The sequence below is a fragment of the Eutrigla gurnardus genome (assembly GCF_963514095.1).
Source record: "Eutrigla gurnardus genome assembly, chromosome: 13".
NCBI lineage: Eukaryota > Metazoa > Chordata > Actinopteri > Perciformes > Triglidae > Eutrigla > Eutrigla gurnardus.
In genome coordinates this window covers 8,480,383-8,506,488 of record NC_139936.1, presented here as the reverse complement: position 1 = coordinate 8,506,488, position 26,106 = coordinate 8,480,383, and the positions used below count along the sequence as shown (strand labels likewise).

At 42.5% G+C, this 26,106-nt stretch overlaps 1 protein-coding gene across 4 annotated transcripts in view; it reads right to left on the bottom strand.

Annotated features, from left to right (window-relative positions):
- The window catches only part of osbp2b (oxysterol binding protein 2b), a 40,302-nt gene extending 14,298 nt beyond the window's left edge, over nucleotides 1-26,004 (bottom strand). The window contains exons 1-5 of one of the 4 annotated variants that reach the window (XM_084025781.1): nucleotides 25,671-26,002; nucleotides 21,802-21,901; nucleotides 21,647-21,694; nucleotides 19,716-19,924; nucleotides 731-981 (exon numbers count right to left, since the gene is read on the bottom strand). In XM_084025781.1, coding sequence (XP_083881907.1) covers nucleotides 731-981; nucleotides 19,716-19,924; nucleotides 21,647-21,694; nucleotides 21,802-21,901; nucleotides 25,671-25,692 — 630 coding nt within the window. In that variant the 5' untranslated portion in view covers nucleotides 25,693-26,002. Of the gene's footprint in view, nucleotides 1-730; nucleotides 982-10,555; nucleotides 10,739-19,715; nucleotides 19,925-21,646; nucleotides 21,695-21,801; nucleotides 21,902-25,670 lie in introns of those variants that run through there. The other 3 variants (XM_084025780.1, XM_084025782.1, XM_084025783.1) reach the window with 3 other exon arrangements.
- Between the last annotated feature and the right edge of the window lie 102 nt (nucleotides 26,005-26,106).

The following is a 26,106-nucleotide window of genomic DNA, read 5'->3' as shown; positions in this document are numbered from 1 at the left end:
GAGGGTTTGAGGGGCAGGGGGGGGGGGGGGGAGAGCAGGGACTATTCCTGTCCCCCCAACCCACAATCATATCTAGTATCACTCTCTCTGGACCTCAACTCTCCCTGAACTCTCGTCCACTACGGACACTGTAAATCCCATGGTATTTACCACTGAGGAGAATGGGCCAGGGCCAGATACAGTAGGGCATAATGCTGGCAATCAGATCCCACACAAAGTGGTAACTGAAAACTTGGTTGTGGTTCTTTGGTTGAGGTTAAATGTCGCTGACAAGGTAAAGCTACATTTTGGAAGATTATTTATTTATTTTCTCTTTCAGAGGTTTTGCCTTCTTTTTTGTTTTTTTTAGGGGGTGCATTTACTTAAAAATAATTTAAGCGAAACAAATCAAATTGATAACAGCAGAGATGTTGATATTCTTAAAAATGAATTTAAATTGTATTAGGCTGCGAGCACAGGGAACCACCAGCTTAGTTTTGATTGAGTTAGAAACGGTTATCTAATAGTAGGTTAAATGGGGTCTGGCTTGTCTAGGCCTGCAGTATCCATGCCTGCAGTGCAATGACTCACATTAAAATGCCGCACTGTAAAGTGATCTTATCACTCATCATCATCAAACCAGGGCATCATAGATGACTGGCATTCCTGTCACATTGATCATGCTGAAGCATGCATGACGCACTCTTATTGCTGCTGCATCTTGTAGTCCGACCTGTTCCCAGCGACTTACATTGATCATAGCATTGGAAGTGATGCGGAAGAGGGTGGCTCGCTCATTGACCGCCTTGATCTTCTCCCCTCCCTCCACAGGGACTTTCAGACCCTCGAGTTCGCTCAGAGAACGCTGCAGAGCCGCCCCGTGCTTGGCGATCAGGTCGTTACACGTGCTGAGGTCATCGAGCTTGCTGACGAGTATCTTCAGGGTGCCCTGAATCTCGCTGCGGTCCGACTGGGATGTAGGCTCCTCGTCCCCCGAGTCATCTGGAGGGGGAGAGGAAAGAGATCACATATACACCCTCTTGAACAAGAGATGATTATTGGGGCTTGTGAGATAGCTTTAGGTATTCTTGGGTCATTTTGTGCAACATATCTAACTACACATTTGCTGAAATGCAAAATATGTACACTATAGATTTTGTAAATCAGTGTTAATTGAGCTCATTTACAGATGTTTCCTTTGACACACATAAATACGCCCACTGGACAGTGACACACTAAATATGACTGGCTGACAGCAGAAATCCTTAATAGTTTATCAAATGTGTCAGGACATTTGAAAACGGAAAGCTCGTTCATACCCATGAGCCTTTGCAATAGCAGCTGCCTTTCCTATGACGTCACTATAGAGGGGTTACTCAAGCTTAAACAGAACATATGAGAACAGTGTTGCAGTGTCAGCCTTACATTACACACACAAATGCACACACTGCAGGCACAAGCACGCACACAGAGAGACAGAAATACAGAGGGTGAGCCGGTGGTCCATAAACAGCCAAGTGACAATGTACAAAAAAAAAAAGATTTTCTGAACTAAAATAGATTAAGTATTTGCACACTCAAGTATCAACTCTACATTCACACCAGGCCCGGTTCTACGGGGGTGCATAAGCATGCATTGCACCCCCAAAAAAATAGTTTGCACCCTCAATTAAAAAAAAAAAAAAAGATTTTCATTTTTAGAAATATGATAAAAATAATAAAATACTTGCTCACAAAACAAATTGTAGTTAAAATACCGTTGAGATATGAGCTTCCAACATCACTCTGACTGTTCACCAAACTGTCAAAATCACTCCGCATTTATGTATGGTGTTTTGTTTATATGTTGCTTGGCAACAGTCCGCTCAGTGGGGATCTATTTTTGTTGGCGGAAGCAATTTCATCCGTTTATATGATTAAATAAACAAACAAATCACAATCTATTGTCAATTATTATTATTATTAACAGTACATTTTACGAAATATAACTGTTGTATAAAGTAATATCACGCTCGAGGTCGCAATGTTGTCGCTCTATATCAGCGCTGCTGTGATAGCCTTCGGCGGCCGGTGGCCGGCCGCGTCGTGTGTCGTGTGCAAAATGCGCGCACCCTTAGTATATCTATGGCGCGCACGGCAGTGAAGCACAGTAAATGTTTGTTGTCCCAACATGTCAGTAGAACTACGCAGAAGTGCTTGTCTATGGTAGAGAGGCCTGTGTGTATAAAAGCGAAGTCACTCTGAACTGAAGCTGGGTAGCTGGTTTTAGTAGGCTATAGTACTGGTGCACCCTCTGTAATCTCAGATGCACCCCAAGGCATTCTGTTCTGGAACCGGGCCTGATTCACACAGAATAATATTTCACAAAAGCATCTGTGTTTCTGTTTTACTAAATCCAGTATAAAAAAACAAGCCAATATTGCTGCGATGAATTAATAGAATCAGCTTCAATGGCGGCTCTTTACTCGACACATTACTCGAACATCCCCAAAATCCCACCAGAGGAATGATTAAAACTACTGCTAAAGAAAACAGATGACAGACAAGAAGGAGTGTGGAGAAAATGGAGAAAAAGGTAACTGTTTATCTCAACAAGTTGAATATATTTAAGGGTGCAAGTCTCACCCTTGAATCCACCCTGCTTACCCTAATATGTAGAAACTGTTATTCTGCTGTCTTCTACACCCCACCATACAAAGTACACTTTGCACATTGGAAAGGTCCGTGATGTAATAGATTGAAGACACTGTCATAGTCTTGGTAAGAAGCAACACTTCTGCTAAGAACATGGCAGCTGGTTGTGACCTCACATTGCAGGAGACTATCACCCCTGTCATGCCTATTTACAGAAGCATGCAACACTAAGATGGATCTCCGCCTGGGGGATGCTGGTTGCCTGGTTGTTGTCCCAGGACTCACTCAGGACTACCACTATCATGTAACAGCAATGCACTGAGCTCCACTGGGAAACATGCAGCACAGATACTCTGTACTGGACTAATAGTGAAGAGTGGTGCATATGCAGAAACAATGCTCTAATTATATGTTTTATTTGTATTTTTTATTGAATGCAATGGCAGCACGATAATGTGTACAAGTTCCTCTCTACTCATAAGTTTGTAAAATGAAAGAGCACCAAGACAGGAGTGAGTGTAGAAAGAAGGTGATGGTGTTTGCATTCCTGGACATCCATTTTCACAGGAAATCAAAATTCAGCTAGGAAGAACACACACACACACACACACACACACACACACACACACACACACACACACACACACACACACACACACACACACACACACACACACACACACACACACACACACACACACACACACACACACACACACACACACACTTTTAAAGGAAAGACAAAAACTATACAATCCAGCCAAAGGTCAACCCAGCAGCAAACCCTAAAGCCAACATGGATCAGAACTCCATCTACCCATTACCAGCCATCAAGACAGCAGGAATCAAGTTACACTGAATTTCAATTAAGTCTCTGCAGAGAGAGTCAGGGAAGAAGAGAAAAAAGCTGACTACGTAAAGTCAGAGAATTGACTGGAGTGTGTGTCGAGAGACGAGCAGCTGCAGCACAAAACAAGAGAAATCCAGGAGACAGTGAAAGAGGTGAGTAAGTTCAGAGAGTCGGAGAGGAGAAAGAAGTAAGCCTTGAATTGATTAAGGGTGAGTATGACACAGCAGCTTTAAATAGACAAGTCAGTTGGTGAGTTGATGATGAACTTCCTCCCATGAGGCAACACAAAGCCTGTCCCATATCACATTAGACTGGACTGGATACATTTATGTACATGCCCTTGAATTAAAAATTATTACATCGAAAATATTTTTACACTTTACAAGAACAATTTTCACAGAAAAATACTAAAAATATATATTTTCAGATATTTTTGTCACATAATAAGAGATAAAAGAAAAAATGACAATAATTAAAATGTGGAAAAGGTCTTTAATTTTGCTGACCCCTTCTTTCTGGCCAAATTACTTTTCAGCTACAAAGATAAATTTACATCAATCTGGAACAAAAAACTCATAATAATAATAAAAATGCATCCTGCAGAGGCCCCACCAATCATAAATGTCCCACATCACCCTGGATGATATTCTCTCCAACTCTCTGTTCTGAGATTCGAGAGTGTGCAAGGAGCACACAATAATTGAACATTGGAGACTGACATGCAGTAACCCCCATCCATGAAACCAAACAGAAACATGAGACTGAACTACAGAAAACTCAACCCCAGTGCTCTGTATCACATCCACATCTGATGAAAAAAAATGAAATCACAGAGCAGGGGCTAAATAACACTAGGATAATATCCGGTTACTGCTAGAGGGACACTTGGTGGAGTTTAGATATTTCAAAGGTGATGTGAGGAAAATGCAAGTGGCTCATGGGATCCTGTGGTAATGATAATGTACAGTTGTGACATTTTAGAATAAACTCATACATTGCTGTGTGAACTGTACACTGCAGTGAAGCCTTGCTCTTATTATTCACCCTCATTCTGTCAATGAGTACAGCAGCTCTAAGCAATGGCACTTAAAAATAAACTGTCACATGTACCGGGGCGTATTTGTTTAGAAGAGACTCCGCTTACAGCATGTTGCCTGTAAAATCAAATTCTCTTTCCAAAACCTCACTGAAACATGTTGTGAGCTCTACGGCCCTTAAGACACCCTTCAATGACAAGGAGAAACCAGGACCCAAAGCCTTCTCTGATCTAAAATAAAGTCTCCATTTCAGAGTATGTCAGAAATGTCCTTCACGGTCCACTGAGCCAGACCCATAGAATCGATAAGATATCAAGCACTATCGGACAACTTTTTACTGGATATGAAAACCCTTTAAGTTAAACATATTCTATCAATTATATATTTTACAATAAACCTGTGTCAGTGGAAACCCTGTCTGTGCATCACTGCCAGGTTTGCTCCCTCACATTTTCAACCCCTTCCTTGCCAACAACGGCGGTGGATGGATGGCTCTCCATAGCGAAGTCGACACCACGAGACAAGGCCAGCGGTCCATTACCATGCCAGTCATGCCTCAAGGGCGGTCTGCCTTCCCCCTTCCCCCACAGTCCACCACCTCAGAGAACACCCTGCATCGGCACAAATGCACCTCTGTTCCCTGTTCCCGGCGTGTCTCTACTGAACCCTCATACTCAGCAGACGATGATATCATTTGAGAGAAAATATCTGTGCCTGAGGCAAGCTGGGACACCAGTTTACAGGTGCACAGCTCATTAAATCACAGCATTTCAACATGTAAACAGGCGTCTTCCATCCATCCTCAGCATGTGCATACTGAAGCTTCTTCTCCCTTCATTCCTTCCTTATTTTGCATCCCCGTGTTGAACATAAAAGAGCCAGGGAGAGCGACGGGGGGGGGGGGGGGGGGGGGGGGGGGGGGCTGGAGAATAAGATGTGGGAGAGAGTAATTGGGAGAGCAGTAGTCTCGCTGCCGTCCCACTGTCAGGGCTCGTCTCTCTACTCGTCCCTGAGGACGTGCTGTCAGATCAGTGGAGCCCGGCCTCCGGCTGACAAGATGTCACCCTGTGGGTGAAAGACGTGCACGTCGGACAGCCAAGCACAAGGGAGAAATGTCCTGCCCCCCTGGATTACAGATGCTGTTCGACTAGTGTCAGACTAATTAAGAAATGTTTTAGCAAAGACCTCACTTTTATGTCTCATAGTTATTACAGTTCCTTTTTACAGGTCAGCCATCGTGGTGCTGTGGACTGGATGGAAATTAAACATGGCAGCAGTGACATCATTATATAAATGTTGTCTTTTCTTTCTTAAACTACTAGCAGATTTAATAGTCTCCTTAATATTGTATTTCATGAGTAAAGCTCATGCACACAATCGCATGTGACGTCAGTGTGTAGACAGATAGGTCATTGTGATTCAAGACAACGCATAGTCTAATAAATCAATGAATCAATTACAACAACCCTGCAGTAAATCCTACCCTCTCTCCTTGGAATTCTGTTTATATATTACTCATGTTTGCATTTTTTTTTATGTTGTGGTGACAAATGAAATTGCTGCCTGGATTATGTTGACAATGAGGCATGATTTTTTTTTTCTTGGGGAAGTGCTGCAGCTGAGTATAGCAAGCAGACCAGCACTGACTCCCACGTGAGCTTGAATTTAAGTGACAAATGCTCTTTGGTAACCTTGTGGAAAACTGTATTTTAAATGTTAACAGTGCACATACGGTGTGTCTCATCCTTAAAGTCAGGACTTTTTCTGTATCAAACCACGATTTTACTAACCTTAAACAAGTGATGTGAACATGGCCATAAAAAACAAGCACAAACTGCGTCGCAAGAGTGGATTATGTACGTAAAAAACGAATAGCGATTACAGTTTAATCAACAATGACTTGCCAGATATGTGAATTAACAAAGCTTGCTCACTGTGGTGATAAAAAAAAAAAAAAAACATAATTTAGGTGGCATTACGTTTCATGCAAAATTATTATGTTTGGTGTTTACCAATTATTTGCATACAAACGTAATTTCCAGGAGACCGAGTTCAATAAGTTCTACCTTCATAAACGTAATAATGTTCTTTTTTTTTTAAGTGTTGAATCGACTTCATGGTTATTTTGTAGGCTGTCTTTTGTGGTACTGTTGAATTATACTGTGCTTTAAAAGCTGTAATATTGAGTTTACCCTCATTCATGTAAATATAGTAGACAAAATGTTGTAAATCGGTTTCAACAAAAACATGTGACACAATGAACATGTTACTATTTATAATTTATTTTTGTAGCGGGGATGTTGCATTAACTGCTTTCGTTTTAGCTAGGAGTACCAAATGAACAGGTAACTGAAAGTATAATAAACTATAAAATAGTATATGGTACTTTAAAAGAATTGTGACTATCAGATATTGATTCCAATTACCCACCCTTAATCCATATAAAATCTGGAGGAACACAGAGAGTTGGAAAATATTTCTTTCAGCACTGAGAGCACAGAGAGAAGGAAGAAGGTGACTGTTTTGATTGAGTGTTTAAAAGAAGGAGAGTATATGAGAAGTATATCAGAAACAGGAGAGGGAACCAGGTAGATGAAGAGCAAAGATGTGTCCCAGGGGGCGGGAGTGTAATCCTGGCCAGTAATTGCTAACTGGCTCCATACATCCCCTGAGATACATCACAGGGAGACAAACAGAGGAGACAGCAGGTTAAACCCAGTAACAGGCGCTCGGCTCTCTACAAGCAAATGAGAAACTGTGCAGTGCAACTCATCACTGTCCCCAGAGCGCTGCAGCACAGCTCTGGCCGTGTATCCAATCGAACGCTCTCAGAAAGCAGCGCACAACAAAAGAGAAGATTAACAGCAAAACTGCAGCAACTATGCAATGACTTTTAATTCAGTTACATTTTGTAATGTGCAAGAATAGACAGAAATAAAAACAATCAAGACTGCTGACTACCAAACTGAAGATTAATAGTCTGGTGTGCCGAGTACATTTTATGAATTCCCTGCTGGCGCATCAAACCTGTGAGAGGCAAATGACTGTTGCTTACTGCATAACTTCTACAGCCAGAAGGCTGATGTCATTAATGATCCTACAACCTCAGAATACTGAGATCATCTACACACCTCGTGATATTTTGACAGGATTTCAAGGAAATGACTGCAGTAATAATAAAACATTGGTTACTCTATAGATGTGGAATCCTATCTTTACCATCTGAAGCAGTCTGCAGTGATCTCCTCATTGGAAGATGTACACTAGATCTATTTTTCATCATAGGTAGCCAAAGCGCTTAATTATAACCCATGTATGCCAGACTGGTTTCATTGACATGCATGCACACAGCTGGGCTGTGAGAGGAGGAGGGTATGTTGACAGCTGCCCTGGTTCATGTAAAAAAAAGGGCTGGTATATAAAAAATGAAGATAAAAAATAGTTCGTTTTTTTGAAAGGTCTCATTGACAGGGGTGCAGTTTAACATCACCACATAGTGCAAAGACGTCCAGTCTCAGAACAGCAACACAGGCATACCTCACTATGAAGAGATGTGGAATCTCACACGTCAGTGCAGCTCCAACAGAGGTTTTACATGCACAGTGACTAACACTTCTATTAAAAAGTAGATACAAATAGAGTGATGCGAATGTCCAGGGCCAGGTCTACAATATATGGGACAAGGGAAAACGTGTACACACATTCTGGGATCAATACAGTAAAGAAGGCAGACTTTCTCTGCAGGTTTATTAGTCATTTTACAAGGATATAGCAGATATATATATATATTCCCATAGGACTTTCACATCTGCATGGTGATATTTCAATGTAATTAGACAGAAGTTACAAAATGTTTAAGATGCATCAGATTGCAACCAGGTTTGTTAGCATTATGTAATTAGTTCATCCTAACATTTAGTAATTTCCTGTCTCTGGTAGCTTTCTACTGCTTTCCTCTTCTGTTTTTCACAAATTCCCCGTTCCTGTCTAAAACTGGAGCACTGCCTTCATGGCGGTAACAATGACAGGCCGTCAACCAGATATGATTGTTTGGCATGTGTGTGCCTCCCAGAGTGCTCCATCATGGAGAGCTGCGACATTGTAAAGCATCTTATTATACAGGCTCTTTTATTTGTTACTCTTTTCAGCAGTGGCCCAATTGGAACATTGCGCACTCCAATTTGCTGAGTTAAAGTGGTTTCTTCTGGCCCTGAGCCAACCCCTACCCATTGTTACTGAACTCTGCATAAGTAATTTACATTTAACTGTGTTCTACCAAGAACTGGTCTTTGTTTTGATTGGTACGGACAGAGGAGGGATTTGCTGCTTGGTTAGGACAGCAGGCTCTGATTTTCACTTGTGTATTTAACGTCTTTGTTTGTCTCATGTATCTATCTATTTAACAGCTAAAGTAATGTGTTTTTTTAATAGATATGGAGACAATGAAAAGGTTGATCTAGAAATGTTTTTAAAAGCAACTGTTTAGTCACAGTTTTGACAAGAAGAAAGTGGCCAAGAACTTCTCCTCATGTCTTATATTCCTGATTGGGCTGTGTTTTTGTATCTTACATGCAGAGGTGTCAAAAGAATTGACATTCTATACTCAAGTAGAAGTACAGGTTGCTCAAAAAAGTACTGGTCTGACCTTTTTAATCCAGTTAAAGTGCAAAAGTACAGGCTCTGAAATGTACTCAAAGTAATAAATGTCCCTGTGAAAGACATTTCTAATGGCTGTTTTTTTGCAAGGATAACTGAATCTCGCTTCATATTAATAAGAAAATGATTGCATTAAAATGCATTAAAACTAAAGTAACAAGCCTGTTTTGAAAAAGATAGAAAGTACAGATATTTGTTTTAGGAAGTAGGAGGTTAAAGTTAAAAGTACAGATACCTGAAGATTCTATTTAAGCAGAGTAACAAAGTATCTATAAAGTATATATAACAGTGTATTCTCCTCGGAGGATTTCAGTCCATTGGATCGATGTTCAAAATAGTCATCTTGGTTTCGACTCATTTTCTATGTAAATTAGTCCCACCATTCATATTACAGAGCGTGTGCAGAAGACTACTATGAAAAGCAATTTGGCTCATACCACCTATGCCAAACTCATTTCAGAGAACAAACAGGCAAAGTGAGGAGACAGAGAACCCGAGGCTTGAGAGCACAGCTGCTCAACTCAACATTGTCCAACTTTGCCGTGGGCAACCAATAGATAGATGAAGTGAGACGGGTGGAAAGAAAAAATGAGATGGGCAGTGAGGGGAAAACGTGACATAACATATTTCTTCATTGTTCCTTCAAAAGTACATATTCACACTCCGTGAAGTACACCGCACAGGGGCTGTTCACCTGCCATGAGCAATAATACTCATCTATTTGATAGGTGCAGAATCTTTCACCATTTGGACAACATATTACACAAGCAGATATTGCTTGTGCGAGTCGAAAATGCACAAATGCTATTAATCTGAAGTCCTTACGGCTCTCACCGCTCTACTTGCCCCCGTTGTCCCATTTGCACTTTAGGATCCTGGGAAATACAGCAGGTCACATGTTATACTTTCAGTGCAATGAACTCTACACACAATATGCGAACGCAGATGCAGGTTGCCAACACAACACGTAGGCCTGGCAGGCTGCGACTCATCCATATGCAAATGTGAGGTGGAGCAAGCGCAAAGAAGAGAGGGGAAATGAGTCTGAGAGAGAGAGAGAGAGAGAGAGAGAGAGCAGCACAGGAGGAAGAAGGGAAAGAGGGAAAAGGACTGCATGCAGTCAGGAGTGGGCGAGAGGACACACTGCTCTTTTTTACAGCATGAGGCGCTGCATCGTTGAGGGAGGCTGCAGAGATGTGAGCATCCATGGTGACAGATGACAGATGCCGGAGAGAGAGAGAGAGAGAGAGAGAGAGAGGAGGAGGATGGATGGAGGAATGACAGCTACCTCTCGATACGCGATGAGGAGGAGATAGCAGGATGAGGAAGGCTTTGTCGTTGGACGGATGGAGAGGAGTGTGACAGCTCCGTGCTAATGTTTAGCCTTAGCTGTACTGACCCTGGTTGACTTTACTCAGGCAGCCCGAGTTGCAGAGGGAGCGCACTGTCCCCGGCTCCCAGCAGCTCCGGCCCTTCATCCCACTCTCTGCAGGCCTGATCCCACTCCACGCTTCCTGAGACGCAACGCTGCCCCGGGGCCTCTACATAATCCCAGCGAGAGGGGGGCAGAGGTAGCGACTTCCCCTGCTCAGCATTGCAGCATGCACACAGTTGCATGCATAGTCACACACATACATACAGGACACGGACAGGGGAGCGATGCCGGCGCTCCCTCGTGTAATTCCTATCTCCTCTCGTGCATTGCTTCCCTTCCTTCCGGAAACATACGCGCGCACGGGAGACACACATTCACAAAGCTCGGCACATTTACAATTCTCCTCCACATGCTTCTCTCAGTGCAGTGCAGATTGGAGGAGGGAGGGAGGGAGGACTGGAGGGAGGACGGGAGGGAGGGAGGGAGGGAGGGAGGGAGGGGGGCAGAGTAAGAGAGTGAGTGAGTGAAGCAGAGAGGAGATAGAACTCTGCAGCCAGCAGTCATCAACAAAAATAAGACCAGAAAGCATTGCAGCTTTCGTAGCCTGACAGAAAAAGTACACTATGTCAGGAAAGCGAAACGGCAGAGCTGGTATTAAGTAAAGGTTACGTCGCTGTAAAAATGACTACACAAGGAGCTTAAATATGCTGAGACACGAGGGATGAAAAGATTTCAGATTCATTTCGAACATTTTAACTCAGACCATGGGTGAAAGGTCAAATAAAATAAACTTCAATTCCTTCAATAAAATGTCTATTTCCTCTCCTACTGATTGTGTCCCTCCTCTGTTATCCTCTTCCTGAATCTCTATAGAGTGCTGATCTCCATCTACTGACGGACCACTTTAAATATGACCTCCCACAGACAGTTCAGTGTCCCTGTACCAGTACAGCACAAATTATAGATTTAGATCATGCTATAATAAAAGATATGTAAAAATTATAGTTTTTTTCCACATACAGTATTAAGAGTTTGGTCTCAACAGAGACTATTTGTACATCAATTTGGTTATTTTACAGTGTAGGTATGTGTTTATGTTATACAAATATGTATTTGTTTATTTGCTGTCATTGACATAAATGCTTTCAATAGTTCTTTTTGTTTTGGATCATTTCAGATCATATTTTCAGCCTGAGACAGACGTTACTACTACCACTATAAACACTGTATTTTAGTCGACCATGAAACCTTCTCTTTAGATAAAAGTGTTATTAGGGAAAGGACAGCAGCCTCTCCTGAATCAAATCTATTTTTACACAGAAAAACTACTTGTGTCAGTAATGCTGTGAATATCTCTGGGCCATGGCTTCGAGAAAAGCACTAGCTGTCACAGTGTGTCATGGTGCAACACCAATTCCTTCTTCCATGGGCAACTGCATGGAGGAACTGCACAAAATCCGCTGTCAGTCCCTCCCTTCATTGAACACCACTACACAGTACAAGCTGTGTTGCAGTGGTTCTGTAAAATATCTGATAACAGCAAAAAGATAACACAGGGGAGGGCTGCCGTGGCATGTTACTGAGGTGAAAGAAGTGCTGACAGGGAAAGTTGTTGGACTGTAAATAAATTACATCCACTAAATGTCCCGGGGCATGATGGCGGGGGGCGCCGAGGCATGAAATCTCAATTAATTTCATACCTGACCTTTATTATTTCCTTTCTTCAATATTAATACGTTTAACCTTGCAAAGACAGCCGACCCTGACAGGTGAGAGCAGCAGGCTTTAGTGAACTTGTTTTCAGTCATTACTCTTAATGTTTGAGCTGCATTTTGTGTAGGATAAATTCTGTATATATAAAGGTTTCTATAGTATTATCATCTATGGATTAAACTAAGGATGCACAAATCTGAGTTTTCCGGTCCTAATATGACAGCGATACTTGGACTTTAGATCGTTTTACGGTATCGGCCAACACCCAAACACTGTGTTACGGCAACATACAGTTTTAAGACAAGATGTAACGAATAAAAATAATTTATTTTAGCTTGGAACTTAGCTTGGGTCATGTGATATTGAAGCCATTTATTCACCGACAATAAAAACTGTACACACATTCCACTGTTCACGTTGCACCAGGTTTGCACTGGCAGAAACTAACCAGTAATACAGCCCCACATTTCCATGTTCATTTACTGTAGGAGACAGTCAAAGGCCAAACCATCTGAAAGATAAACTAATGGGAAAGAGGGTGTTTAAAGAGCACAAGTTACAGTCTCATTAAGCCAATTACTGCATTACGATCCAGGAGCCCAAACACTCCACACAGCCTGAATGAAAGCACTGAGCTCATTAAAAGCAGTTCAAACAGCTCAAGAAAACTGTTCCATGCTGGGTGGGAAGTTATTTCAACAGTCAAATGGCAACACAATGCTGCGTCAATTCCAACGGCAGTAGTCAAATAAATGTTATTGATCATGCCAAAAGATTATGCTAGACACTGTGCTGCTTCTATGTCACTGAGGCAACAGGAGACCACTTTCATGTAAGAACCAGAAAGACTCAAACCGACCGCAGTGAACTACAAGCTGAAACTGAGGGCTTCTAATGGACTGATGCTGCTCCTGTGGCGAGAAGAACCCAAAGGAGGTGGAAGATCAGGATTGCTTCCTGCATGAGCCAGCACTGCTCATAGTAGAGAAACTATGCATACACTTGATGAATAAGTTACCACAAGCAGACAAAAAAAATCAATGCCCTAGTGAAATTACAGCTGACTCTCAAAATGCTGGGGCAATAAATCATCCAGGCCTGATTGCACTTAGTCATCACTGACAGATAGACTCCAGTCCAGGTAGCATCTTTGCACAGCAGCTGTTGCTGAGGTTCTTTTAGAGGGTCTGAAAAAATACTTGAGATCTACGCAATGGATGACAAACCTTGTATAAGAGCTCATTAATCATTTAGAAAGGTGTATGCTACACATAGATATTTATTTTTTATGTCATTAAATAAATATGCTACTCATGTCTTTACTCGGGTTTCAAAAAGTATTCAAATGTTGCACTGAATACCCGATAAACCTTCCTCATAAGCAATAACCTCAACCAACCGTTTCCATGTTCGCTGACCAGAGCTGCAGAAATGAGCAGTATTTTCAACATTTGCTCATTAGGGAATGGTTTAAATTCAGTGATATTTGCGGGATGTCTCGCATGAACAGTTTAATGGGCTTGAGGGCAGGACTTCGACTTTCCAAAGAATGGAGAGAAAATGTTATTTTAATTCGAAAGACTTTTCCACTGTGAGTCATTAGGACATTGTGAGAGCTGACCCCACTTTATGATTCAGATCTTAAATGCATCTTTCTAAGTTACTGTATGAGGTTAGATTAATGTCACATATCAAAACATCCAAATTAAGATTAGAGGTACTTTGCAGTTTCAACAACCTTACATTTGTTATTATGCATACCTTATTACAGCAACAGTTAAAAGTATGTATGTACTATAGGTCCAGGCAAATGGGCCAAGAAAGGACATGTTCAATCCGAATCACGTGGGGAGGCACACACTCATGTTTCACTTTTGGAAACAGCCTTGCTGGAGGTCTGCACTCTCCAAGTGCCTTTCCAGTTTGTTATGTGTTCAGCGTTTAAGCATATAACCCAGAGGAAGAACAAGTCATGTTTTACAAACGGAAATAAAGGAAAACGTTTTTTTTATCCATCAAAATTGTGTTTTTTCAGGCTTGGTTAAATGTTATCACAATATTTCGAGCAATGTACCAACCAAGTATTTCTTTTTGAAATGAATGGAAGGAAGACTCCCTATATATAAACCTGTCCTCACCCACTAGTGTGACCTCTCATCCATCATTCCTACAATCTTCATCATCAGTCAAACAACTCCAATGCTATTACTGAACCAACCAATTCACAAGTGTCTACAATGGTCTTTTATAAATTACCCCATCATGGACAATGTTACATTAAAGATACAGACAATAACAGCAGCTCAGACTCTTGCCAACGAAAAAACACATAATAACTAAAAGGAAAGGGAAGGCTGGTATGAAAACTACTGATATCCTGTCATTGTGTTTACTATACTGGCTAAGCTTGGCTGAAAGGGGTATTTCTTTTTTTTTTAAAAGGCACAGAACAGAACAGTACCCAGCCCACTTTGGTAGATGACAGTCCTGTGGGAAGAACACTCAAAGCACTCTTAGCTAGCATAAAAAGCTACACCTCACCAGCAAAAAAGAGGTGTCACATCACAGAGACCCGACTAAGAGGAAGAAAAGGGAGAAAAACGGAAAGTGGAGTACTGCACCTCTCTTTACATAGCTGACTGCCTTGCACAACATTTGACTCATTTCTATTTTAATGAGCTGCCTGTATCCGGGCTCGCAATTTCTCAACTTACTCCTCGCTGCTGATACAGCAGAGAATCTACAGAACGAGTGACAGAGAGAAAATGTGGGTATCAACTGTTAGGGACACAATGTGGGCTCAACAAATAATTCAAGTTTAATGCAGTATGCTGCAGGCCACTGGACACACTGGAGCCCTGCAGAGCAGGTAATACCCCTAGTAATGGAGTGTGGATCATGTAACCATGCATTGCTTCAATAGCACTGTCCACTGACTGTGTGGAGTCATGATTAATATTACTATTTTATTAAAATAGCCTAATATCAAAACAGCCATGTAACAAACAAGTGGCGGACTAATACAAGCACAATATTTCCAACTCACACATAATCACATGACGACACACTTTGACACAAAAAGCATAATACCGGTAATAAAGCGGAAAGGGAAACAGAGTCATATTATATTATATTCTCAGACATGTGTGCCTCCATTTAAAGGATAATTCCAATTATATTCTACTAGGCTATGCCTGATCAACTCAAAAACAAAAAAAATAGGAATACGCAACTACCACACACTTTTTCATCTAATATACATTTTCATGGGAGCTGTGGTCACAACATCCATCTTAACTTCTAAACCTCTTCTACAGCATAATAGCTGCAAGCGGCTGCTCGAACATGCAAAAGACCAATACATGTGCTTGTTACAGGGGATTTAACCACAGCAGATGAGTGGGGGGGGGGAGAAAGCTCTCTTTACTGCTTTAGCATGATAAGATAAGACGGAAGTCGTTTTTTTTTAGAGTCCATTCAACATACGTAGGTCCTGAGTGGTTTTTATATACGCAGTACAAGAGAGGAGATGGTACTTTAGATAGAAAATGCCCAGCAGCTTTAAGAAAACAGGCAGCAAACCCGGCGGAAACAGGACAACCATAATAGATTTGATTCTTTTCCATTGGTTAGAACATACTGTAAGGAAAGACACAGTGGCGTTTCAAAGTTAGACCAGTCAGTGGAAGAGGAAGCGGGTTGCATGTAACTCCAAGATCGATGGTGGGTGGGATGTGCAGATTATAGATGGTTCAGCGTTCAGAAAGGTCAAATCCATTATGAGACAGCCAAGGTTTGATTTCACAGGGACACCCGGCTATTATATTCAGATTTAAGAGACGAAAAGGGAAAATTAAGTAAAAAGTGGCTTAAAAAGGAAACAGATTTGATCATTTGTGGCTGGTTGACTGTTTGTTATGTTTCAAGGTTGGCTTTTATCTATTTGTCATCATCCCCCCCTCGTCACTAGGGACTGAGCTATAGCAAATCAACTTCTACCTCCAAGACAAACAGGGACAATAACGTGTCGATACACAGTCGCTGCAGAAGTAACTGATGAGGGGATGCCATCTGTCATTTCATAGCATCCTTTTCCTGAGATCAGAACAAAGTGCAAGTAATTACTGTACTTCAAAACACATTTTTGGCCCCATTTATATTAATACCGCAGGTGTGAACCTCAGTCAGACTTTATTTTATAGATCTGTCAGGTTTATTTTTGCCATGTAGACTGGGGTAATAAAACCTACGCAGCCTACACTCAGTCCTAGAACCTGTGTCTCCAGCCCTGCCCAGACTCTTATACCTTTCACAATGGGAAAATGAATACAAGAGAGCAAAAACAATCAATTAAATTAAGTGTTTTCAATTCACTGTTGATGGAGAAACATTTACATCACCCGAATGAGCTCTGAGACGCATGTCTTCTGTATACACCCTTTTTTCTAACAATGGAAATCAGAAATCCTTCATTTACCTGCTAAAATCAGCCAATATTAACTAATATGCTGTAATATAACCTACAACATGTATACACAGCTGCATCCAATCATTTTAACCAGATACAAACGCACGCACACAAAAAAGCACACACATTCCGTAAGTGGAGGAAAAGCCGGATACTTACAAGAGGCAAACTGCCCCTTATCCCGTTTCCATTTTCCCTCCAGACTTTGAAGAACAATGACAACGTTTTAAGCAAAGAAATAAGTCAAGAGGAAAGAGTTGGAGAAAGAAGAAGGTCATTCCATTCAGAACTAAAAAAAAAAAAACCCCGCTGGATGAAAAGCAGAGTAAACGGCTTACTGAGAGAGGAGCGGAGAGAAAAAGAGGGAGGGGGCGTGAAAACCAGACAGCGAGTGAGAGGGGGACTGTAAGGGAGAGGAAGAGCGAGTGCCGGAGCAAACGTAGGGGGAAAACAGGAAGACAGACAGGACCAGGAGGGATGGGAACAAATGACAACGCTTGTTTAAGCAGGCTGTCTGAATCTTGATATTCTGTTTCAGGACCATGGACAGAGCTCTGCCTTTAACTGCAAAGGGAGAATTGCAGATGGGATGTGAAATAAAACAAGAAAAGAGAAAGACACAGGAAAAGAATAAGAGAAATATAGCACAAATATGAGTGTAAATAATCTGCAGCAAGCCCCTACAAGTAAATCGTGTGACCAGTTAACTCTCACATGTAATCAGAATCACGTCAAGTGGAACGTCACATGCTGATGCAAATCGAAACGCCGTTGTTCAAGAACTCAAGATCAGCTTGCATGCTGGGAACATCGGGGTCAGGTGCAGGAAGAGATGGATCTGAAGCTGCTGATGTTAGAGCCTACCTCAGCTGTATCTGTTTGAACTCAGCTACACACAGAGAAACCACTAACTGGACGACTGCTTCAGCATTTATACATTTTCCACCATCTTCCACTAAACCTTACCAGATGAAAATTCACCATATAAGTAAATTTCCACATGGTGTTAAATTTAAATAGGAACGCATGTCAGATGCAAAATCAATCCACCACTGGAACCAATGATTCAACGGGCTATAAAGCTCACTTTCACAAGCAGCGGCGAGAACAAGGCAGAGGGAGGTCATGTTGAAGTGAAGGAAAACACCGCCACCTGCTGAACGTTCGCGTCTAGACTGGAGGCACTCTAGCTTCAGTAAACTATGAGAAATACAATCTAAACCTGCAGACCCGCTACTAATGAGAGATTCAAGTAATTGATTCAGGGTTGAGGTGAGTTGTATTTATAAAATAATGTCACGGCTCACAGAAACAGGAGACTTGAGATTCGAGCTGAACTAGGAGTACAGCCAGAGATGGACATAAAAAAAAAAACAAGCCACATCAAGGTTATCAAGTTAAGCCACCTTCACACATGATGGCTTTACTCTGTTCTCCTCCTCTGTGCAGAAGAGATCGATAGGAGCTCTTTGTTCCACTGACAGTGGGGAGGGCAGGTTATTAAATGTCACTGAGCCATGTTTGTCTAACACTGTGGGCAAAGAAGGAGATGCTATGAAACAGCCTGTTGGCAAAAGGACCAACATATATAGTCATTCACTGCGGTATGAAGCATTATTCTCAGTTAAATTAACACACAGTGTCCCCCTTTTACCCCCCACATTATCTTAAATCGTCCTGCCACTCAGAAGTTACTAAGTTAAAGCTTTAACAAAAGGCTAACAATTTGCTGCTTCATAAAATTAAAGTCTAATGCATGGCAGATTAAAGGTTTTGTGATGTAAAGGTTCTGAATTACAGTGTTAGAATCTCCAACCTGCTGTGATTAATGGCGTCAGACTGACTACAGCATATTAGACACACAGAAGCAGGTGTCTTTGTGTGTTTTCATGTTTTTCAGTTAAATGCCGGGATCCGAGAACAGGCCCTGAAGGGAAGGCGTAAAATTGAAGATTTAAAGTATGCATCTCTTTCTGCATTCTGTGCCTGATGAACTGCTCTTTTTGTAAAGTGCAAGAATTCTTCATCACATATGTTGGATGAACAAAGCAAGCATTGAATCAAGAGGTGACAATATATAAATAAAAAAGCACTTCAATCTGTGGTGGGTGTACTGTAGCATCAGCAGACTCTGGTTTAATTTGACAACTGACCACGCTGCAAAAAATATGCACACAAACGCCAACAATCATACACACATCATATATGTGGGAAGTTCAATAGCCTGACCTTTTCAAAATACAAATATACCAACATTCCTCTCCTGCTTCCTGGAACTGGTGAGGTAAAAAGCACTCGCATTCTCCCACAGTCTATATTTAGGGATCTGACTTTCAAATGGAGGCCAGAGGAATATATAGCCTGTCTCAGTCTCTGCAAAAGACTGGGGCAGAGAGGCTTTGGGATGATGCCAGGGTGAAAAGTGAAGAGAAATGGTCCTCCCAGGCTTTTCCCACAGCCTTTGACCTGCACCACCTAATACAACCCCAGAAGAATAAGCCCCCTTGGAAAGGAGAGTGCTGTTCTGTCAGGCTGAATGGAAGCCCAGTTTTCACAGTTTCATTAGCATACTCTGTGTGTTTGTTTGTTTCTTTTCCAACTCCACTAAGCAGACGGCACTGCCCTCTCCTGGCTTAAACTGGAATCTGAACTACATTAAAGAAGGAGGGCGTGAAAACAAAAAAAAAGCTGAAACTCCAGTTGTGTGCTGAATATCAAATGCCAGGGGACACTGAAAAAAAACATGCTCAACTAGTGCTGAACACACCTTTCACCTTGGATCTTATACCATTGTATCATAAGATAAACACACTTTTATATGTTTACCCAAGACTGTATCAGCCCAACCTTTATTTATCAAGGTTAAACGACCAGTAATGTCTTGCATCAGTGCCTCATGGGTGTGTTACACAATTACAGATTGCACCGACACTATAAAAAGATTCCCATGCAGCTTATATTTTCCATATTCAGTAAGTAGCTGCTCGCGGCGGCTGCCCTTACCAGACTGATCGTTCATCATCCGGATGGCTTTAGCTTTGGCCAACTCCAGAGCTGTGACCCATCTCTGCCGCTCCACTTCTGTGCTAGCCTTCAGGTGGTAAGTGCGGCCACCGCTGCTCAGGACAATATTGCAGGCGTCTTCTGTATCGATGTGCGCCGTAGCCAAGTTGATCGTTCCACGGCACGTATGAGCCATCTCTGCCTGCGTCCTGCAACGACATAAGAGAGAAGAGAGATGGAGGGAAACAGGAAATAGATGAAGACACTGGTGTGGGACTTTTCTTGGTCTGTTTTTTTGTATTGTAGGTAGGATAATACAATTGGCATTTCTATGGCCTATATGCACACGCAGGGAGGCAGGAAGGGACAGAGAAATGCCACAGATTATATAAGGATTCACTACTAAAGCTAAGCAGCAGTGGAAGGTTATATCACTAAACACACACATTCTTTATAGCACATGCACCCATTCATAACACCTGTATTTGCTAATGTTTAACAAATTGCATAGTTTGAACTTTGAATTCACTCAGTGTGGCCTGCATGTCCTCCTGTGAGTGTGCTGAATTGTGGGTATTCTGTGGAGCCTCCACTAAGGCCATCTGTTGTACATTTAGTGGGCCACAGTAGTCTAGATAACAAGGCCATTGTCTGCCTCCGAGCCTCTGTAGTGAGCCAAACCAAACAATGAATAACAGTGTGAACAAAGAGAGAACTGAGTGTGAGAGGTGTTACAAAAAAAGAAAAAAGAAAGAGATAGCTAGGGCTAGTGAGCCAAAGCAGCAGAGCAAGAGATTAGAACAAAGAGCAAGGGCAAGAGAGTGCTGCACGTATACTGTACACACTGTGCAAGTCAAGCCAGATGTATAGACTGTATGTTTCCAAAAACACAATAAAACACCTGCATCAAAAATGTTAATACTGTTAAACATCATGCAAAACGGAAAAATACTGTAGCATTTGTTAGGTAGCACAATCATGAGAAAGTTATTCTGCATCATGTGAACTAAAGTTCAAGAGAAACATTGAGAATGGTGTGGTGGGAAGCTGCCTGTCATTCTGTATGATTAGACAAGCTAAGCTGCAGGGCAGGGATGGGACATCACGTCCCTCAGAGTGCTGAGCGTATGCAGGTCTTCACTCCGGGCGCAGACAGCTGATTTCGCTGATTAACACCCTCAACCGGAGAGCAGCGACTAATCAGGGAAATCACATGCTGTGGTATTTCTTTCAAATTAAACAAGCACATCCTCAACCCCCAGTGTCACATGATTGCCCATCCATACTCTTGGAAACAGCCACTTTGAAGCATGCAGCCATGCAATCATGTGGGTGCATCTGTATTTGTCTGCGGGTGCTAACATCCATTCAACCATCCTCAGAGAGCCCTCACTGCCACGTGCAGCTGCCTCTCAGCAGCACTAAACTTAACTCCATCCAGCCTCGGTTGACACTGACAAGGTGGCTGCTGCCTTATTAAGTCAGAGGTTGGAGTGCATTTATAAGTCCTGCCAGGCAGTGATTTCCCTCACACTGCTTCTACAAGCTGAAGTCAAGTCTTGTTATAATGCCAAACCAGAACAAGCACCTCAGTGTACCACTCTTAACATCTACTTCAGTTGTGCAGACGAGATCACACTGGCACCATGCAAAGCCATGCGGAGTCCAGTTTCCAGCCTTTCCCAGCCCGAGCTCAGCTGCAGAGTTCTGGCTGTATGTGGGTCAACAAGCTGCTGATGAGTAAGATGAGATCCACACTGATCGCTGCGGCCCTGTGGGAAGGCGAGGCCATGCAAAGGCCATGAAATATACAGTCAGGGAAACTACAAAAGCTTGGAAAGAGAGAATGAAGAGGGGAGGGGAAGGTGAGCGGGGGCAGCTGTGGGTCCTGCATGTTGCGCTCAGCCAGGAGAGAATGGCAGTGCTTTTACCTGTCAGTCCCCTGTGCACATATCCTCATAAAACACAAATCCACCGATCTGGAGCATGTAATGACAGAACAACAACCAGTGAACGACACAGAACAGACAGCCATAAGCATGAGGACACATACACAGACAGGCAGAGGAAATATAGGACACAGTACCCAGAGCATGAGAATGTAGATAGGTTTGTTGTGGCTTGGGGCTGAAATATCACAAGACATGGAGGGAGAGAGCCAGAGTAACGCTGGGGAACATGTCGTGCTGAAGACAGAGAGGAAACATAAGACAAGAAAACCAAAGCAATGATACTGCAACACTGACAGCATGACATGACCTGCTGAAAGACAGTAAAACAATGAGATGGTGAGAATGTGGTCGGACTCCCCGCTCTATTTAATGTCACTCTGCTGTGCTACCTTTATATAAAAACCACACACACACACACACACACACACACACACACACACACACACACACACACACACACACACACACACACACACACACACACACACACACACACACACACACACACACACACACACACACACACAGTGCTGAGACCAACCAAGAGCCCATTAACATGATAAGATCACCCATCCACATCTCCTGCTCCAGCCACTCCTCTGATGTGCCAGGCTCTACCCGTCAGGTTGGCCCAAGGTTGGCTCGCTCACCACTCTCCCATCACGCCTCCCTGCACCCAGGAGCTGAGTGTGCCAGCAGTAACACAATAGCCCGACTCTCCAAAGGGACAAGAATGGTGCCGAGCCCCCACTGAGCACTTAAACAGAAACTATCTAGTTATTACCCCGCAGCTAAGAAGGAAACGTGGCAGGTCTACTCTCCTATGAAAGTCAAGGCCGGATTCACTGATACGGCAGCTCCAACTGCACTCAAAGCTTTAATGCCCGATAATCCTTCCTCAAGCACCAAGCCGATTTACTTTAAGGGGTGAGTAAGTAGGGTTGAGAGTATTAAAACTGGAAGGAAATGTCAATTAATTAAACATTAAAGTTCCGTGCTAGAGGGAAGACAAAGATCTTGCCACTTGTCCTGCTGACAACGGCTCAATGAGGCTTTTTCAGGTGATCTAAACAAGAAAGGAACGAGGCTGACTTGGTACAAAAGACAGCCAGCTTTGCAGTGTCGGAGCCAAAAGTAATCAATAGCAAGTGCAATGTGGAATCTCTGTAAAACTCATTACACTTTAGCAGGCGCAGGTGCTGAGTCTGCCTACAGTCAAAGCATTGATTATGGTCCTCCGTTGCCCTTTGGCTTCTCAGCTACAAGTTAGAAAACTAAGCCTTTGCTTTGACCACAGCAGGCCATGGGAATGAAGGTGATCTCAGGTTATTGACCTCTAATTGTCTGTCACTGTTGACTGACAGAAACACAAACGGGTCTTTTGAAAACGGCAAACAAATGCAGCATACTGCAAATCAAACAACAGGTCAGTGCATGTTGGGCTACATCTGATGTGCAATGTCTCTCGGGCTTTAAAGGGCATCCTCTAAAGCCCGAGTTTAATCATCTGAAATGTCTATCCATCAAATCATATCATGTACATACTTAGATACACTTATTGAAAGAGATGTGCTTCAACTTTAAGGACAAAAACAATACTCACAATGTTACGTGTAAGAGCAACAACTAAAGTGTTATTATAATAGTGAGCGGCAATCATGTAAATTATATAAGGCTATTTATAACTGGAACATTTATCTGTGCATTTGTCCCATAATTGTATGACAAGACAAAAAAAAAAAAAAGGTTCTGCAGAGCACAATAATCACTTGCTATACAAAAAAAAGACAGTTTAATTAACATGTCACATTTGTCTGACTGTTTCCCTTTCACTTCCCTCACAATAGAAGTGCAGAGAGTCGGCCAGAGGACGCGCACACAGAGGCACACAAAGCCCCGAGTCAGATGCACACAATGTGGTCTGCCAGGAAAAAACATCAGCGGAGGGGATAACTCTTGTGCTTCACTGCCTCGGCGCTCAGATGTCCACAGGCTACCTTTACTGAAAAGACGACAGTCACCTTACAACATAATGGACTATTAATAGGAGGGTAGAGGCGACAGGCGTCTTTCCTTTCACCACAACCTCAGACAGGAGGAGGGCTTTGGCTGCCGTACCGGTGTGTCAAATAGCACTGCTGACAACAAAAGACAAAGGGTGGTTTGGCAAGACCTTGCATGTGATGAAATGATCTCTGAATGTGGTTTTGATTGGATATCTGTAGAGTGTGTTCTCTGTCAAACCTAAAAATTCATGTTTTTAAGATGACATTTAATGTATGACTGTTGGAGTTGCAGGGAAGCATAATGAGTCCAAATAATGCCTCGCAGTCAGGGCAGCCACACTCAAAACACACATACCGACAAGGAATCATTTTGCAGAAAAGCCTATAAAAAGCTGGGCAATCCCTTCGTGCTTCCACCTAATTTTGCTCTCTAACCTCCAAGTGAAAGATGACATTTGAAAAGACAATTATATAAGATAAGTATCACATTAATCATGTGTATTACTGCAAGCTTTAACCATTTCTGTTAACACTTTAAAATAGAAAAAGTCCGATTTTTATCATGTTTGATCGATAAAAGGAATTATCCTTGAGGGTTCAGCTTAGTTGTATTAGTTATTTTTATGCCTACAACTAATAACATATGTGCAAAAACACATTAATCTATGATTTTTTTTAATCATATCTGATTTGTGCAGGCACAGCTGACAAATAGTAATGTTCAAAGAGGAAGGCTAACTCCAGCGGGGGCACCTTCATTCTGCTGTGAACCTTTTAATTAGGAAAATTGGGTGAGACAGGGTGATCAACAGTTGCAACGAATATGTCATCTCTCCTTTTATGTGGACCCCACACAGGTAGTTCAGGCCTTGATGGTGTGGAAACATTAATTACTTCATAGCCTTGGGTTAGTTGATATTCCTGGACAAAAAAATGTTGGCATGAGAGAAAAAAAAAAAGGAAATCAATATTATGTTTAAATTTAGCACACCAGTGTGACCCAGGCGATCCAACATAATATTTGAATGTCGACATAAGTGGTCAAATTAAAGCAAAATGGATGAAGATGCAAGCAGACCTCTCAGCTCTCTCTCTGACTACATCATCTCAATCCAGATGATGGCTCAGATGAAAGTGGATCTTTAAGTTTAAGTACTCCATTTAAGTTCAATCTAAATAATCAACGTCACAGTGTACCAGAACTCTTCTTGTATTGAGACAAGCTGAATGTGTTGAGTGCCGGCAGGATGAGTAAATAAATACGCATTTCTAGTGGCTCTTCACCCACACCTGTGGAGACGCGACTCCTTAGCGAGAAGCACCTGAGCCACAGGTGTTGTTCGCCCGTTATATAGCTAATGTTAGCTCCCAGCTAGCAACTGCGTGGTCGAAGTGAAAACGTAATTAAAATGATAGCGAACATGTGATCATACTGAGGGACGGACGTGGCTGACTCACTCACGTTATTAATGCAACGAATGAATTAATTACAAAGAAAAAAGATACGGAATACCATTTTAAAACAATGTCATTAAAAAAAAAGAGATAACTGACGTCGACGTCACTCGCCAACTTGCAAGTTTAAAAGACGAGTCGTGTAACTGCCACTGAGGCTCGCGACAGCTGGATCACCGACGGAGGCGAGCTAGCTAGCTAGCCGAGGTTGCTAGCTAACGTCTGTACCAACTGTAGCCACATTTCTGACACTTTAATGAGTTAGGAGTGTGCGTGCTATTGCTGCTATTAGTGCGTGTGTCTCTATGTGTCGGCGTCTCTTCGTCACATATAGTCATTCAAAGTCAAACATCTCCCCGTTTTTAAGTCACTGACAGCTTGTAGTAAACAGACAGCTGACTGTTCGTTTGACAGCTAGCTTCAGACCGATGCTAGCCAGCTGACGCGGACAGCTGTTAACGTGCGGACACAGAAATATGACTCTCCGAGTCTGACTTTTTTTTTTTTTAGAAATATTGTACACTGCGTCTTCAAAAATGTACCTGTAGTATGAAAGCAGGCCATTGCTGAGGACAAACCATCGCCGCTGGTACCCTTTCAGATAGTTGGTCCATTTAAAAAGCCAGCCTTTGTAAGTATCCGACCCCGGTGCCGGGGCCGCGGATGAGGCGGACGCCGAGCCCTTCCCTTGCTCGCTCATCCTCCGCTCCGCCGCTCCACCGCTCCGCCGAAGGATGCGGGATGAACCGGGGGGGGCAGGGACACTACCCCGCCGGTGATACCGGGGCGAGGACTGTCGGTACTGACGAATGAGCTCGGGTCTAGGGCGAGAGACACCACCGTGGACCCCCTTTCACATGACGCCGGAATGGAGGAGACCGTTGGAAGAAGGAGGAGAAGTGATGCCAAGACACTTTGCTGATGCAGACTGCAGAGAACTGAGAGCACAGAGCTGGACCGGGTAGAAAGGAAACTCCC